The sequence below is a fragment of the Macrotis lagotis genome, chromosome 3 (assembly GCF_037893015.1).
Source record: "Macrotis lagotis isolate mMagLag1 chromosome 3, bilby.v1.9.chrom.fasta, whole genome shotgun sequence".
Classification (NCBI taxonomy): domain Eukaryota; kingdom Metazoa; phylum Chordata; class Mammalia; order Peramelemorphia; family Peramelidae; genus Macrotis; species Macrotis lagotis.
In genome coordinates this window covers 278,738,357-278,754,680 of record NC_133660.1, presented here as the reverse complement: position 1 = coordinate 278,754,680, position 16,324 = coordinate 278,738,357, and the positions used below count along the sequence as shown (strand labels likewise).

At 46.7% G+C, this 16,324-nt stretch overlaps 1 protein-coding gene across 6 annotated transcripts in view; it reads left to right on the top strand.

Annotated features, from left to right (window-relative positions):
• The first annotated feature begins 2,024 nt into the window (after positions 1-2,024).
• Positions 2,025-16,324, top strand: part of PPFIA1 (PTPRF interacting protein alpha 1) — a 94,370-nt gene continuing 80,070 nt past the window's right edge. For 5 of the 6 annotated variants that reach the window (XM_074230858.1, XM_074230861.1, XM_074230859.1 and 2 more), the window contains exons 1-2: positions 2,025-2,132; positions 2,805-3,068. In XM_074230858.1, the coding sequence (XP_074086959.1) occupies positions 2,805-3,068 (264 nt within the window). In that variant the 5' untranslated portion in view covers positions 2,025-2,132. The remainder of the gene's footprint in view (positions 2,133-2,804; positions 3,069-16,324) is intronic. The other variant, XM_074230863.1, reaches the window with a different exon arrangement.

The following is a 16,324-nucleotide window of genomic DNA, read 5'->3' as shown; positions in this document are numbered from 1 at the left end:
GATGGTGAGCTCCATGAAAGCAGGGAGCTTCCTTTTTTCTCTTTGTATCCCTTTCAGCTTAGAATCTGGACAGAAGGTGTTTAATAATAATGATAAGATTGATTGATTGAATTATTAGTATACTCCCACTATTTTGGAACTATTTTGGAAATCCAGAGACCTGACTTTGCCATTTACAAAATTCATTCATTAAAAGATATTTATCATGGGGCGGCTAGGTGGCACAGTGGATAGAGCACCAGCCCTGGAATCCGGAGTACCTGAGTTCAATTCCAGCCTCAGACAATTCATAATTATCTAGCTGTGTGGCCTTGGCAAGTCACTTAACCCCATTTGCTTTGCAAAAACCTAAAAAAACCCCCATTTATCAAGCACCTGATGAGTGCAGGCAGCAAGGTGCTGTGATCTTAGATTGCAAAGGCAAATAGAATGCCAGGCTCAGTCCTCCAGGATCTTACACTGATGGGGGGAGCAGTAGTTGCTGCTTGGGATCATGGAGGTGTGGGGCGGCAGATTCAGACTTGCTGGGAATCTCAGAAAGCACCTCAACTTTTCATTTTAAAGAGGAAGACACGGAAAGGTGGTGACTTTCTCCAGTCATATCTGTATTAAATAGGAGGCAGGGGTGGAATCAGGGTTCTTTCAACGGGGACACAAGTATCCAGAAATGCCCGGCAGAGGCCTGTTGGCGGGACTGACACCGTCAATTCCTTCTCCTCTCCGGTCTGCTTTTTGGTCTGTAAAACGAGGCCCTTGGCAGAGCTGCTTCAGAGGCCGCCTCCGGCTGTGGCCAGGGAGTGACACAATGCTTTCTCCGCTGGAACCCGCGCTTCTTTCCTTGGCCCAGGTGGGCAGGCGTCGCGGCCGGTCCTTCCTTCTCCTCGGTGTGGGAGCTGGGGTGGCCCTGGGGAGAAGGCCCAGCGGAGGAGCTCGTGCTCCTAAGTGAAGAACGGGGCGCTATGTATGTATGCCAGCATGTCCGCAAGGCATCGGGCCGCTGCCAGCAGCCTGCGGCTCCGGGCACTGCGTGCGGAGGGTCTGCCCAGCCCCGGCCCCGGCGTGGGCCCAGCCCCGGCCCGGCTCACAGGGCCCGGCCCCGGCTCACAGGGCCCGGCTCACAGGGCCGCCAGGCCGAGGCGAGTCTGAATCCCGCCCGGCTTCTGCGCCCCCACAGTCCTCGCCTCTGGGCAGGCCCCCCCCCCCAAGGCTGAGTTTCCGGGTGCGGCCCTTATTTGCCCCGCAGGGGAGCCCCGAGCCACTCGGGGCGGGGCAGGAGCCAGGCCGGGCTCCCCGGCGCTCGGGCCGCCTGCCCCTCCTCGCCTCCCTCCCTCTCGCGTCCTTCCTTCCTCGCCGGGTCTCCACCTGGCTCCTCCCTCCGCCTCGGCCGCCCACTTGGCGCACGCGCACACGGACCCATGCCCCAGGCGTCCCTTCTGTCCCCCGGCACCCTGGGGCCACTTGGCGCACGCATGCGCACAGTCCCGAGAGCCCCAGGAGCTTCCCGTGCCTTCTCTAAAGCGCGCCTCGGCCGTTCCGCGCAGGCGTAGGATGTGTGCGTCCCGGCGCCCCCCCCTCCCCTCGGCTCTCCTCGAGCGAGCGTGGCTCGTCGGCGCACGCGCACATGGCCGTGAGCGGCCCGGGGGCGGGGCGCCGGACGGCGGGCGTGCACCTCCCTCCTTTTTCAGTTTCCGAGCACACCTGGGGAGCTGCGCGCACGCGCAGACCGCCGGGAGCCTCCGGCGCCTGCCGCTGCGCGGCTTCCCGGGAGCCGAGCCGGGGGCGCGCACGCCCGCCCACGCCGCCCGCCCACGTGCGCACGCAGGCGCGGACGCCCGCGCGCCGACGTAGCGGCGCCGCCGCGAGCCGGTGACGCGCGGGTGACGCGGATGACGCGCGTCCCGGCCCGGCCCGCTCCCGCCGCTCCTCCTCCGCCGCCGCCGCCGCCTCCTCGTCGCCGCTCCTGGGTCCGGCCGCGGCGGGCGGGCGGGCGGGCGCGCGGGCGGGCGGGCCGGCCTGCCTCGGGGGTCGGGGCGGCGGGCCGGGCTCCGGCCTGGCCGCCGAGCCTCCTCCTCAGCCCCGCGCGGCCGCGGCCTCGGCTCCCCTCGGGGGCTCCGCCCGGGCCCTGAGCCAAGGTGAGTGCCGGGACGTGGGCGCCCCGTGCGGGCCGGGCCCCCCGGGGAGGGGGCGGGCCGGGGGCGGCGCCTCCCGCGGGGCTCCCCGAGGGGACGCTGCGGGGGGCGGCGGGGCGGGGCGGGGGCTCCCGCCTGCAGGAAGGACCCCCGGGCCGCCGGCCTGGCGTGTGCTCTGGGGCGGCCGCTGCCCGGGGGCTCCCCGAGTGGGGGGCGAGAGCCTGGGCAGAGCGGCCCCGCACCCCTGCCGCGGGCCCCGAGCCTGCGCCCCGGCCCTGCCCGCGTCCTCCACGGCGTGGGGCCGCCGGGTAGACGTTGCGGGTCGGGCTTTCGGCTGGCGGTGTTCTTGTCCCAGGAGCTCGGAAAATGAGCTTTTCCAAGAGCCTTTAAGGAAACTTAAAAAAAACCCTGCTCTTTAAAGGCGCCGCCCGGGCCCCTTCCCAAAAATCTGTTCCTTCTTCTCGGAGGGTGGTGACCGAGCTCCAGGCGCCAGAGCCCCTTGCTGTGCTCCTTCAGCGCTCCGGGCCTTTGGAGGCCCGGCCCAGGTTCCGGCTCTCCCCGGTCACTCGGAGACGGCTGTTTCAGGGTCCTTGGGGGTGACGGATTGAGTTTGCCCATTTTGCACCTGGCTCCTGGATGACATTTAACGATGATGATCTGAATTTTTATTTCCAGATGATGTGCGAGGTGATGCCCACCATCAGCGAGGCAGAGATCCCCCCAGGAGGAGGCGGGAGCCATGGTTCCGGGTCTCCCTTGCAGCCAGACACCGATTCCCATTTTGAACAGTTAATGGTCTCGATGTTGGAAGAAAGAGATCGTCTTCTGGACACACTTAGAGAGACTCAAGAAACTCTTGCCTTGACTCAGGGGAAGCTGCATGAGGTTGGCCACGAAAGAGATTCTTTGCAGAGACAGCTCAACACTGCCCTACCACAGGTAGGCAAACTGTAACCTTGATCCTACTGAATGGTTTCGCATGATGTGACTTAGATCATTGCAAATCAGATCTGCCTTACTGTCTATGAAGTGGTCCATAGAGGACCACGGGCAGTAATCATTTCTTATGATTTCTGCCACTCAGTGGAAGTGAAACCAAGCAAGACGCTAAATTTCCATCTGATCATTTCAAGCTATGCCGTTCCCACTTCATGAGGAGACGGCTTTCTGTGTTCATCCGTTCTGCGGGGGTGAGGTAACTGTGGTACCTGCCTGAGGGTCTCCACTGAGCTTCCCTGTGCCCACTGTTCTCTGCCCATGGGGATTTGAGTAACAGAGCACAAAAGTTGGGCTGAGCTTTGGGTTTTCAGCCATTCTGTCACCAGTGCACAAAGTCCATCTTTTGTTGTTTCACTTTGGAAACGGGAGAACCTGAGGAAAAGGGCAGGTGGTCTCTCAGAAGGTGACAGGTTCTCTGGAGTAACTTGTTCCAGAGTCAGCCCCTCTTGATTTAATGGGGAGCCCTTTAAGAGTAAAGGAGAAAGTCACAGCATTAAGAGTTTGCAGCTTCCTTGAATACTTGCCTATTACTGCAGATGGTGGGATCCTGGTGGGATCAAGGCTGGTCAGAACTAGAGTCATTCAGATGTAGATTCTGCACACTAGCTATTGAAGTCTTATGACTGATCTCAGAGGTGCTGTTACTGTGATAATGATGATTACAAAATGGTTTAAAAATTACCTAATTTTATGGAGACTAAAAAGGGGGAAGGACAGGTGAGGAGTAAATGTCTAGGTATTTTGGTATAGTGGATAGAGCCAGGAAGACCCGAGTTCAAATCCAGCCTTAGATATTTGTGATCTGTGTGATCCCAGCCAGTTGTCAAGGCCTGACCATTTTTACCTTTGCAACATCTCTGAAACAGGCCCCCTTCTCCCCAAGGATTCCCCTTCCCATAGGCCTTTGGTGGGGGATTCTCCCCCCCGCCCCCACCACCACAGTTTGCCTGCTCCAAATCTCAGCCACCAAAAGGATTTTCCTAAAATGCAGGTCCAATTGTGTCATTCCCTTTCTCCATGAACTTTAGGGGCTCCCTGTTGCCAAGCTCAAAGGGCTCTGTTTGTACACTAGTCCCCTACTGACTTTCTGGTCTTCTTATAATTTGCACCCTCCATGTCCTCTTCAGTCCAGTGACATGTTGGCCTCCTGACAGTTATGTCTTTCAGCTCTCATCCCTGCAGTTCTCCTCCATGATACCACGTCCTGAACTTCTCCTGACTTTCTTTAAGTGCCCACTAAGACCCCTCCTTTTACTGGAAGCCTTCCTCAACTCCTCTTAATTCTGAGGTATTCTTCTCTTATTAGACTGTATGCTTTTTGAGGGCAGGGGTCTTGGCTCTTTATCCTCAACACTCAGCAGCATGCCTGTTGCTGAACGAATAAATGAACAAATGAATGTTTCCTCAGTTGTGAAGTAGGGGATAAGAGTACTTCCCCAGCATTGTATTGAGGATTGAATACGGTGTTTGGCCTAGTGTTGGGGAAAGTGAATGCTGGATAAATGGGCCTAGGACTCAGGGTAGAAGTAGACTGCCTGGGATGAATGTGTACTGGAAAGGGGGAGTCACAGTCCACAGTGCTGACTGAAAAGAGCCTTCCTGGGGAGAGTGATGGGCAGGGGACTTGTGGGCACAGGCAGTATCTATGCTCCATGTGGGAAGGGCTCTCTGGTTTCCTCATGAAAGATATTCTGAAAACAGGTATCTACTTAACAGAAATTAGCATTTTGTAATCATTTCAGCTAGGACATGTCTTCTCTGTCTGGGGATGAAAGATGGTAGGGAGACACCTGAGGGAACTTGGGAGGCTAGAATTGCAAAACTTTACTGTTTTTCCTTTTGTACTTGATCTGTTCTATTTGGGCCTTCAGAGTCAATACTGAATAACACTGTGACCATCCAGAGGGCCGGGAAATATTCCATCTACACCTTACTGCACAAATGGGTCTAATGCAGACCATGTGTCAACTGTATGAATTTGGACCCTTTGCATCATCTCATGAGCTTTATCCTTTTTTTTAAGGTTTTGGGTTTTTTTTGCAAGGCAAATGGGGTTAAGTGGCTTGCCCAAGGCCACACAGCTAGGTAATTATTGTCTGAGGTCGGATTTGAACCCGGGTACTCCTGACTCCAGGGCCGGTGCTTTATCCACTGCGCCACCTAGCCTCCTCCCATGAGCTTTATCCTTAACCTTATCCATAAAATAACAGGGTTTGTAATAGAATGAATTTAAAGGGCTCTTTGTTGTTTCGTTCATTGCATCTGAAATGGATATGCAGCGTGAGGGGAATGATCTAGGTGGTTCTTTTTGGAATGGGCCATTTTACTTAGCATGTGTCCAGGTAAATGTTCCTTTATGCAATTTTGGCAGTGATTAGCCAGTGAATTATTGCTTTCCTTAATGCATTTAGTCACTTCTAAGAAGACAAATATTTTCTTTTCCTTTTTAGCAACAGTAATTTTATGTGAGTGCTATATCTTTTATTTAGACTGGATAAGTTTATTTAAAAATAAGATTTTTTGTTTTCTGTTAGAATCTCATTCATCTAAAGCTTAAGCATACATAATTGTTCACATTACATTATACCTTAGTCCAAGGCCTGGACAAAAGTCTGGTTAAACTCAGTTATACTCACTATTGTTCAAGATAAATGATTTACCCCCTGGCTCCATTGCAGCCCATCTTAGAGAATAGGTTGCTGGGTTTGGAATCAGGAAGACTCGGATCCAGTGGTCACCTCTAAGACCTTGGACAGAGCTCATAACTCTCAGCTGATGAAATCAGTCACTTCCCTGTTGTAATTGGGCTTTTTTAAAAAAAAGATTTTTGGAAAACTGGGACTGAACAGATTTTTAATTAGCAAGGGAGTCTTCATTTTATGTCTCCTAAATAACATCCTGTAGGTGACTGGTTCAGGATGGCATCAGTGGAGGTGCCAGAGAAATGATGAATCCACACAGGCATGGAAAGATACTGTGTGGATGAGTGCCACAGTATCAGTGCATTAGCCATTAGCATCATGGGGAACAGCTGATGGTGCAGTGGAAACAGTGCTCACAGAGTCAGGAAGTCTTGAGTGGGAATCCTTCCTCTCACCCTGAGTAATGTGAAGTTCCCTCCCTTGGAGCATGGAACTAGGGCTGCACCAGCATCCTTGTTGAACCAGGGAATGGGTCTGGAGGACCCAGGAATTGATGAGTTTTTAGCTGTGGCTTTTGACAGCACCACACATGTTTATTGGTTGATAGACCTGCTTTATTTTCTATTTTATTGAGAAATTGAGGACAGCCCCTTTGAGCTCCTTCTTTTGCATTCTATGCCATACACACCCCTGTCCGTCACCCACCCCCATTCTCATCTCTTTTGCACCAGTCACAGAGGAAGAAGAGGCATCATTTTGCCAGGGCCAATAGTACTTTTGCTTTTGAGATGGCAATCAACTCTTGTTTCTTCTGGAACCTGCCCTTTTCTGATGTTTCTTTTTTCTCATCCTCATTCTCTCCTTACTTTACCTAAGCTTATTCTCCCTCCTATCTTTAAGAAACCTTCACTTGTTTCTTCTATTTCCTCCTGCTCTTGTCCTAATTTTTTTCCCTCCTTTTCAAAGCCAGTTCTTATGAAGCAAAAGGTTTTGGATTTTGTCATTTTTAATTTGGATGAATTATATTTTCTTTGCTCTGTCTGTGACACTTTGACACTGTAAACCACCTTTTCCTCTTAGATGTTTTCTCTCTTTGCCTTCCTGCTTCTCCCATCAGTGTTACTGCTTTGTTGGGTCACTGCTGCTAACCTGCTGATCTTGGGCAGTTTCTTCCCTCCCTTTTTCCTTGATCACTTTTTTCCCTCTGTTGTTTCTTAAATTTCTCAGGCCTGCACACAGAAAAGTGAGACAGTCCCTGCCTGCCCTCAAAGAGCAGGCTAGTACAATGCTTTCAGAGGCTTTTTTTTTTTTGGACTCTTTTCTTTTTCTATCACTAATTTCTGAATATAGAATATATTCTGTGAAATCTGAAATGACTGGAAACAAAAGTTCAAGCTTCTGCGCCTATGATTTTTTAAGCCTATTATGCCAGTTGCCTAACAAATTAGAACCAGGCCTCCTCAGCTTGGCACCAGACTCTGAATACAGGTGGAAATAGATTTTTATGCTTTAAAATAAGACAAACAGGATATTAGCCAGGATACAAGATTAGGTCATTTGATTTCTAATTGGTGGAAAGATTAGGGGCTTTCTGAGTTGAGAGGGGGACAGCAAACAGGTGCAATTCTCTGAAATCAGAAAAAAAGAGGTGGCCCCCTCTCCCTAAGCATCTGTAGGCAATCAAAAAAATAAGGACACAATTACTATTTGACCAGTACAGGGTCAGTTTTCAGATAAGACATGGGTTGCTTGAGATGTACAACTGTGAGAAAACTTGCATCAATCTTTGGCTCTAATTGGGTTTCTGGTTCTTGGTTAAGGGCCTTTAAGCAGCAGGTGGGCTCCAAACCACACAGGACTAGGGTCAAGAAATGAAATTCCCTCCCAGTTTCCCTAATTGAAAAAAAAAAGTTTTCTCACAAAACAGAAATTGGACTAGACCCATAACGGAATAGAAAGGGAACTGAACTAGCTCTGGAATTGAGTCGCAAGATGGAGGCAGTGTGGTTCACACAATTCTTCCAATTTTGTCACAGTAAAAAAAGAAAAAAGAAAAAGAAAAGATCATTCAACAAAGTAGCACATTAACTAAGGGGGGATAATGTATGAAATATTCTATTCTTGCAACCCCCAGCATCTTCATTCCTTCAGGTCTCAACATATTTCCTTTTTGGGTGTGTTTTCCATTTTGTCTTATTGCTGGTTTTGCTTATTTTACTTAATAACTTCATGTGAATTTTCATATTTGATTTTTTTTAAACAAATTTTTGCCTACTGTGTTTGTTCACTTGTTTGTTTAGCTATGCCCCAGTTGATACCCATATCCTTTGTTTCTTCCTCTCCTCTACCACCAAAAGGGCTATCATAAAGTCCATTATTTTCTTTGTTTTTGACCTTCTTGGTGTAGATGTCTACTGGTGGAATCAGTGAGTCAAAGGGTATGAAGATTTTAACACATGTCCTTTTTAAAAAAAATATTTTAAGTCCTTTTTAAAGCTGAATTCTTCATTCTTTTCCAGAGTGGTTGGATTGAGTGGGACTTGGAATCTGCAAGGGGATTAGACTATCTGGATAAGTTCATCCTAAATATCTACCAAGGAGATAGACTGAGACTGTGCTGGGGTTCAAGAGAAAGGCTCTGGAAGGAGGGAGGGGGCACTGAAGCTGAGGCAGAGAGAGTATTTGAGGGAGGGAGTAGGGGTTGGGGGGAGACCACAGTCCCTTTTATAGAGGGAGCAGCAGAGAGGGGCCAAGGGCCTGGAACAAGGGTGGGTGAGGCCCAGGAATATGTGCTCAGCCAAGGCTGGAGCTGGATTGGGAGGGTGCTTAACGACAAACAGGAATTTGTGCTATCCTTGAACCAGGAGGGAGTCCCTCAAACTGGGAGGTGCTATGTTGCCACATGCAGGGTAGCCAGTTAGGGAGGAGGTGCAGTAGGAGCCTAGAAGAGAAAGGTTATGGGTACCTGGTCCAGGAGGCTTTGGGGGAAATGAAGAGAAGCAGGACAGAGGTAAGAGGCACAGCAAAAAGGAAGTCACAAGACATCAGAGGCCTCAAAAGGCCAGAGGGTTGGATGACTCTTAGGGTTAACTGCCAGGATGATGGGAAGAATAGTATTGCTCTTGACAAAACTAGGGAAGTTAGGAGGAAACTTGTCTAAGGATATTGTATATTAGATATGTTGAATTGGGGAAGCCATTAGACATTTAAGTGGAGAAGGCTGGCTGGCAGTTGGAGAGTGGGAGCTTTGAGGTTCGTGTTCATTGTGATATGGTAGTGAATCCATGGTTGCTTACTGACATCCTAAGACTCCCAAGTGAGAGTCTATGGAGAGGAGATGGCCTCCGAGAAAAACCTGGTGTATACCCCTACCTGGGGGGCAGCACAAATATGAGAAAGGAATGGCCCACTTGCTAAGAGAATCATGATGATGAAGAAGCAGGGATAGAAACAGGGGAGAAGGAAGCTGTCAGCAGTGTCAGAGGCTGCAGAAAGGTCACCAAAGAGGGGACTGGGGGAGTAGTGAGCCAGGGGTCAAAGCTCTATTGCAAGGGGTTGAGAAGGAAGTGGGAAGGAGACAGGGCATCCTTTCCATTGATACACTCACCAACTTTTGCCCTGATTCCCTGATTCTCTACAGATTGTCCCCCTCCTCCTCAAATGCTCTCCCTCCTCATCTCTGCTTCTCCTCCTCCAGAACACAATTCAAACACTGGCCCTAATCTCCCCAGCTGCTCATCCCTTCCCCCCATTGCTGTGTGTGTGTGTGTGTGTGTGTGTGTGTGTGTGTGTGTGTGTGTGTTGTCTCTCCTTTTGGATCTTCATCACCTTCCTGATACAGAGGGAACAATTAGTTGAGGGATTGGTTTTGACTAGACAGTTTTTCCTGGGAATTTGACTGTGTGAGAGAGAGGGAAGCTAGCAACTGCTAGCTGGAGGGATGGGTAGGACCTGTCCTTCAGGGATGGTAAAGATATTTTTGATCTCCAAACTCTTCTAGTCATTTCATTTAGTTCTGTTCTCAGAGCCAGAACAGGTTCGATGGCTTTCATCTGATCAATAATTTCTTTTTTTTTTTTCTTGTAAAACAATTAGGATTAAATGACTTGCTCAGGGTCACAGGCTAGTTAGTGTCGAGAATGAGGCTGGAGAGTGATAGTTTTTCAAATGTTCTGTTCCTTTTCTAGGCTATATCTCTGGAGTTCTTTCATTAAATCCTCATGGGTCATGATCTCAGGTTAGCCCTCCAGCTTGCTTAAAATGTGATGCTCTCCTGGATCACAGTACTCTCAGTGAAACTTGACCATGATCCTGATTCTGGTTTTGTTATTGTTTGCTTATTTCAGTCATGTCTGACTCTTAGGGATCCCAGTTTGTTTTCTTGGCAGAGATACTGGAGTGATTTGCCACCAGCTCATTTTTCAGATGAGGAAACTGAGGCAAACAGGGTTAAGTGACACAGCTAGCAAATGTCTGAGGCCAGATTAGACCTTGGGGAGCCGAGGCTTCCTGACTCTAGGCCTAGCCTCCTAATTCTGGACACAACCTCTTTTAATTTACAGCCGGTGGGAACATTCATTTTTTTGTCAAGTGTCACTCCTTGACTTAAATCGAGATTACAGTCTGTTGGAAGCTCATTTATTTATGCTGCTTACCAACAATTACTCCTATTTTAAAGTTGTGGAAACTGCAGTTTGTAAAAAGATTGCAGCTCAGAATGAACCTGAATCTCCCGACTCAGAGTCCTTTATCTTGGCATAAGCTTGGTTGTGTCCCTTGCTTAAGTTAGAAACCGGAGATATACCATGAACCTGGAAAATGGATGTATCTTTCTGTGACCTGTTTCCAGAGGTGGTCATTGGACCGGTGAGGAAAGCCTTGGCAGGGGCAGTTTGGCCTCTGCGCCATGACAAGCTGCACAGCTGGACCCTTGGGCCACCGTGCTATCCTGGATTCAGAGTGACTTGGATGATCAAGTGGGATTTAGCAGAGCCAGAGAGACAGCTCCAAAGAACTCTTGGGTTCGAGGGAGTCCTTCACTCTCCTCCTGTCTCAAGCCCTATGACAGGAGACCATTGGGCACAAGGATAAATTCCGTGAACATTCTTCATGCCAATGAAATCACCGGTCCCTTTAAAACAAAACTCCTCAATGCTTTTTGGTTTACAGGGAGTCAATGAAGTGGTAATAATAGTAAGGGTTTATAGAGCATTATCTCATTTGAGATCCCAATTTAACAGTTGAACCCGAGGCAGGCACCATAAAGTGGGTTGTCCATGGTCACATACATGTCTGAATATGTGATATTGATATGAATGGAAGTCTTCCTGACCCCAGGCCTGGGGCTCTTTCCTTTGCACCACTGAGCTTTGGCAAGATAGGGCAGCTATTTTCTCATTTTACAGATGAATCTAACTGATTGGTCTAGGGTTATACTGCTAATCAGTGGCAGAGTTGGACATCTTATCTGGATCTTGTGGCTCCTCCTGATCTAGTGATCTTTCCACCACAGCAGAATGGCCTCTCTTAGGCAGAAAGGAAAGTCATTGACTCTTGTCACTTCTCGTTTCTGGGCTGTGAGGCCTAGAAGTACCAATCTTGTGTCCCTCCAGGACTCAACACAGGTTTAGCGTTGGAAGGGCCTCCAAGGCCACTGAGACCAAGTTTTCCATTTTATAGATGAGGAAACTGAAGCCCAGCAAAGGGAAGCCACCTGTCTAGGACTAACTAGCAGTAATCCTAGGGGCCTAAAAAAGGCCTGTTTTAATTTAATTCTAAAAGGGCGATTTCTTTGTTGTCCTGTCACAAAAAGCTGTGGGGACTCTACATGATAGGCCTTAGAATGAAGATGATTGTGTTAAAGAAGCTGTGGTTCTCTGAAGCTGGCAGCCACTCTCGCCTTAACTCTGCACCAAATACTTAGCTCCTTTCCCAGTGCTCCAAGTCCTCACATTTGTTTCACTCTTTGGATTATGGGGTTCGGAGCTGGTTCCGAAGCTAGTCCTTCAAAAGAAAGAGCTGGCCATCCTCATTTCTTGCTTTGGATGGATGGCTTGGGCTGCTCTTATCTAGGAAGGAGAGACCTGGTTTCTCTCTGTCTCCCACATAAGACTCCTGCAGATGACACCTTTACATTAAATCTAAGCTGGAATTTTCCATGCTTTTAACACTATGGGAGAATGGCATGTTCTAAACTCTGGATAAAACTTTTGTAGATGTCCTCTAGTAGATATGTCAAACTCAGATCAAAAGGGGCCTCCCAGCTGGTCACAAGGATCCCTTCCTGCAACTGCTGACCGCTGGAGCCAACCACACTCACCATAGCCATGGTCTACTGGATTTGTATTTATTGTTAACTGTTTCCCAATTATCTTTTAACATGGTTTGGTAACAGTTTGGCTGAGAGTGTCTGACACCTTGTCCTCTTCTGTATTCTTGGGAACTTCTGAATTTCATTCTGCTTGCTTGTGTTGAGCATGGTTAAAAAACAACAAAAAAAAAAAATCGGACATAATGTGCTAGAATTTCTCAATCTGGAGTTCCTGGACAGATGTCATGGAGGCTGTGAGCTTAGATCGGAAAAATAACATCTTCCTTTTCACTAGTCTCTAACTGAAATTTAACATTTTTTAAAATTAAAAATGGAAAAATAAAACAGTAAGAACTATTCTTAGGACTATTCTCAGTCCATAGGTTTCACCAGACTGAGAGAGTTCATGACTTAAAAAAAGGTTAAGGCAGAGCTAATAAGGAGACTAGAGTACTGGATAAATAAATAATATTCTTTTCCTGGGGATTTTTGAGGGGGGAGGGGCAGAGGGAGACCTAACTGAATTTTTTCTTTCAAGAAAATAGACAGTTATGTCTGAGAGTTGCCCAGTGAATTGTTTGTATGTTAGCATTTTGTATAAGATCTTATCTAGCTCCATGTGATTTTTTTTTTTTTTGGTTGTTGAATGTATGGCATGAAATTCATTGGGTCAACCAATTCAAAGCAAGCCTTTTTTATAGAAGACTTAATTAAGAAAAATAATCTACTGGTATATTTTATTTTTATTGCCTATGTTTCTCAATATATTTCTTTCTCTGCCCCCTTGCAGAGAGTTATTTCTGATAGCACATAAAAAAGGAAGTATAAACATGAGCAAAAGTTAACCAACAAACTGAATAAAAATCAGACATTAAAAGCAGTGTTCTACAATGAATTCCCCCCCCAACTCTGCAAAGAATTGTTAAGTCATTTCTTAGCTCTTTAGGGTCAAACTTGGTCATTATAATTTCACAGCATTCGGTTTTTATTGTTTGGTGGTGCAGCGTGTGTGTGTGTGTGTGTGTGTGTGTGTGTGTGTGTGTGTGTGTGTGTGTGTGTGTGCTGGGCCTAGAGTCAGAAAGATGCATCTTCCTGGAGTTCAAATCTGGCTTCAGACACTTGCTGGCTGTTTGGCCCTGAGCAAGTCACTTCACTCTGTTTGCCTCAGGTTCCGCATTAATAAAATGAGCTGGAGAAGGAAATGGCCAATCACTCTCAGATCATTGCCAAGCTAACCCCAATTGAGGTCACAAGGGTTAGACACAAATCCACTGTTTGTTGTACTTGAGCTGCCGACTTCACTCTACATCTTCTCGTGCTTCTGTACTGATTCTAGTCATCCTTTCTTAAGAATTCTGGGAGAGCCTGTGACATTCATGTCCTACAGCCTGTTGAACCGTTCCCCACTTAATGAACATCCGTTCTTTTTCAGTTCTTTTGCTACAAAAAGAGCATTGCTATAAATAGTTTAGTGGCATGGATATTTTATCCCTGTTTTTAAGCATCATTTCAAAAAGTTAGTGTGATCCTAGGCTACCTCCCTTAGCTGATTGGCTGAACCCATGGGTGAGTGAAGGTCTGCTCTTTAAATGTGGGAACCAATCAAGCAGTGATCTCTCCCACGTTTCCCATGGTAGAATCACTGGATTCACAGGATTATAATTTGCATGTATTTCTTAGAGATTTGCCACTTTTGGTACAATTTGTTGAACTTCATGGGCAGATCACAAGTTTTGCTTTAAAGATATTTTGATGCAAATTACCTGTTTGCACTGTTAACCTTAGTTCAACTGTTGGTGAAAGGAGAAAACATTTTTTCCTAGTTGCTGATATTTTTCTACATCATAAAACCTTTGGGTGGGAGGGATATGATAATAGAGGTTCATAGGAAGTCCCGAGTTTTTGTTTTATTTTCCTTTTGTATCAGGTGCCTTTGCGCCTGGCACAGGCTACTGTTCTTAGGCTTTGATTCACTAGAATAATGGACTCTAGCATTAAAATAATTACATCCTCTATGGCAAGTGTGCAGAAGAGACAAAATTAGATCAGGGTTTGTTATCTAATTTAAACAGAGAGAAATCCAGCTGCTGGTGCTAAACAGGTCTTTCTTCTGTGGCCTTATAGAGACTCAGGATGTTTTTTTTCTCTCTGAATAGTATAGACCAAATCCCCTAGAGACTGTCAATTCTTTTGTTCTGATGGAAACTTCTTATTCAGAATGTTGCTGAAATAAATTATTGTCATTTGGAAAGTCTGTTGTAATTATTTGTAAGGGGAATTGTAGGATTATTTTTGTCATTCTCTTTGAACCAGTTTTATGTTATTTTATAAAAATTTTCATGAGATTCTTTAATTACAATAATTAAACATCCAGGCTGAAAAAAGCCTACTAGCATATTCTTTATTAATGAAGAGCTTTCTTTCCCCTTTAGGGGCTTGAGGTAGATGCTGGATTCTTCCTGATGAAGCTTATCTTTTCAGTTCTGGTCCACTGGCTCTTCACTCCCCCCTTGGAATTCTGGGTCCCTATCAGGGACCTTCTGTGATTTCTCCTCACTGCCATTGAATAGATTGACCTCCTCTCCTCCTCCCAGCCCACCTACCAACTCTTCAAGGGCAGGACTTTTTATTGTCTTGATACTCTCGGGGCCTGCTACCTAGTTTTAGAAATGTTGAACCCTGGTGTTCTACTGACCCTGTCTTCACTTGGCTGCCCCTCTAAAAAAAGACATGGTTGGATCTGTGCAATCTGGGATGGACCTGTTGGAACTTGCATCTCTTTGCCTTGAAGCCCAGCTTCACCCCCTACATCATCATGGAAATAGGGGAATAGAACTTCCATAGAGGAGTGGGCAGTTGTTATTTCTTTTATTTTTTCAAAATTGGAGTTACAAAGATCCTTTAAAAGCATTTTCATATACTAATCCTTAGTGGGAACTTTTTTTCAACTGTTTTGTTCTCTTACATTCTCCAGGGAAGGGTTTTGAAATGATTTAAAATATGTCCTTTTGAGAGAATATTCAAAGTAGCCCCTGAAAATGCCTGTCTTGAAGGTCTTGTAAACTTAAGCTTTCCCTTTGTCTGAATGTGTGTATTGAGACTCCAAAATCAGGCAGGGAGGAGCAATCAGCACATTCCTTGTACTTCTTGGGAAGCACAATCATTTATCTTTAATGAGTTCATATTTTGTTTTTAAAATGTTTGTTCCTTTTTCTTTTCTAAAAGAAATCTCCTTGTAACATGGTTCAGATGTTGAAGTCCAGAGACAATGAATGCAAGTAGGTCTCACGCTATATTGGTAAAGAGTTGTTGAATGCTACTATTGACATTTCCCCATAGTATTTGAATAATTTAGTGAGAAAATAACATTAAATGGAAGTATGTAGAAAGGATGATTATTTAAAACCCCAACTTGTTTAATCTAGGAGAGCCAACTGGCAGGGTTTGTTCAGGATGTTAACTAACTCTAGGGCTTGGACAGTGCCTGCTGTTATATGGGGGTGACCCCAGAGCATTGCTCTTCCATTTCTCTTCCAGTACTATGCATTATCTCAGTGGTTTCAGGTTGAGATTCTCTCTGGTGATCCTTCATTAAATGATATTTTTGTTTCTCACCACGGTCCGTAAGCCTTATGTTTGAGGTTTCTCAGATAGTGGACTACTTTTCTTTGATGAGTGATTGGTGATTCATTTGAAAGCAGGCTTTACCAAAAAAAACAAAATGAAGAAATACATACTTGGCTCCCTTTGTACATAGGTCCTTTATGAGAAATAAGGGGGCAGAGCCAGGTGGAAGTAATTTGGCCTTTGGCAGTTAACTGTTGAAGTATTTATTCTTTAAGTGTATACTGGAAGTCAGGAAAGGGGCCAGCTGAGAGGAGAGGGGCCGGGAAGAGAGTGGGAGGGACTCATTCCTCTCTCCCAACAATCACTTGGCCCCAGGACTGTGGAGGTGGTTGGGCAGGTGAGATTGGAGACTTCTCACCCTTCACTTCCCACTTTTTGTTGGAGGGAGCAGGGCCTACAGCTTCCTAACAATTCTTACTGGGTTTCTGAAATATGCTGCTTTCCCATTTCTCAATCCCCTCCCCTCCCTTGTCCAAATTAGCACTTTCATCTTTTGGAAATGACTTTCTAGTGCCCTTTGACTGAAGTGCCTCTGCTATGAGGTTTGTTTAGTTTGTCAGTTTGGTAACCCCACAGCCTAAACCAGTCTGACAAATAGTAGGTGCTAAATTAATGCT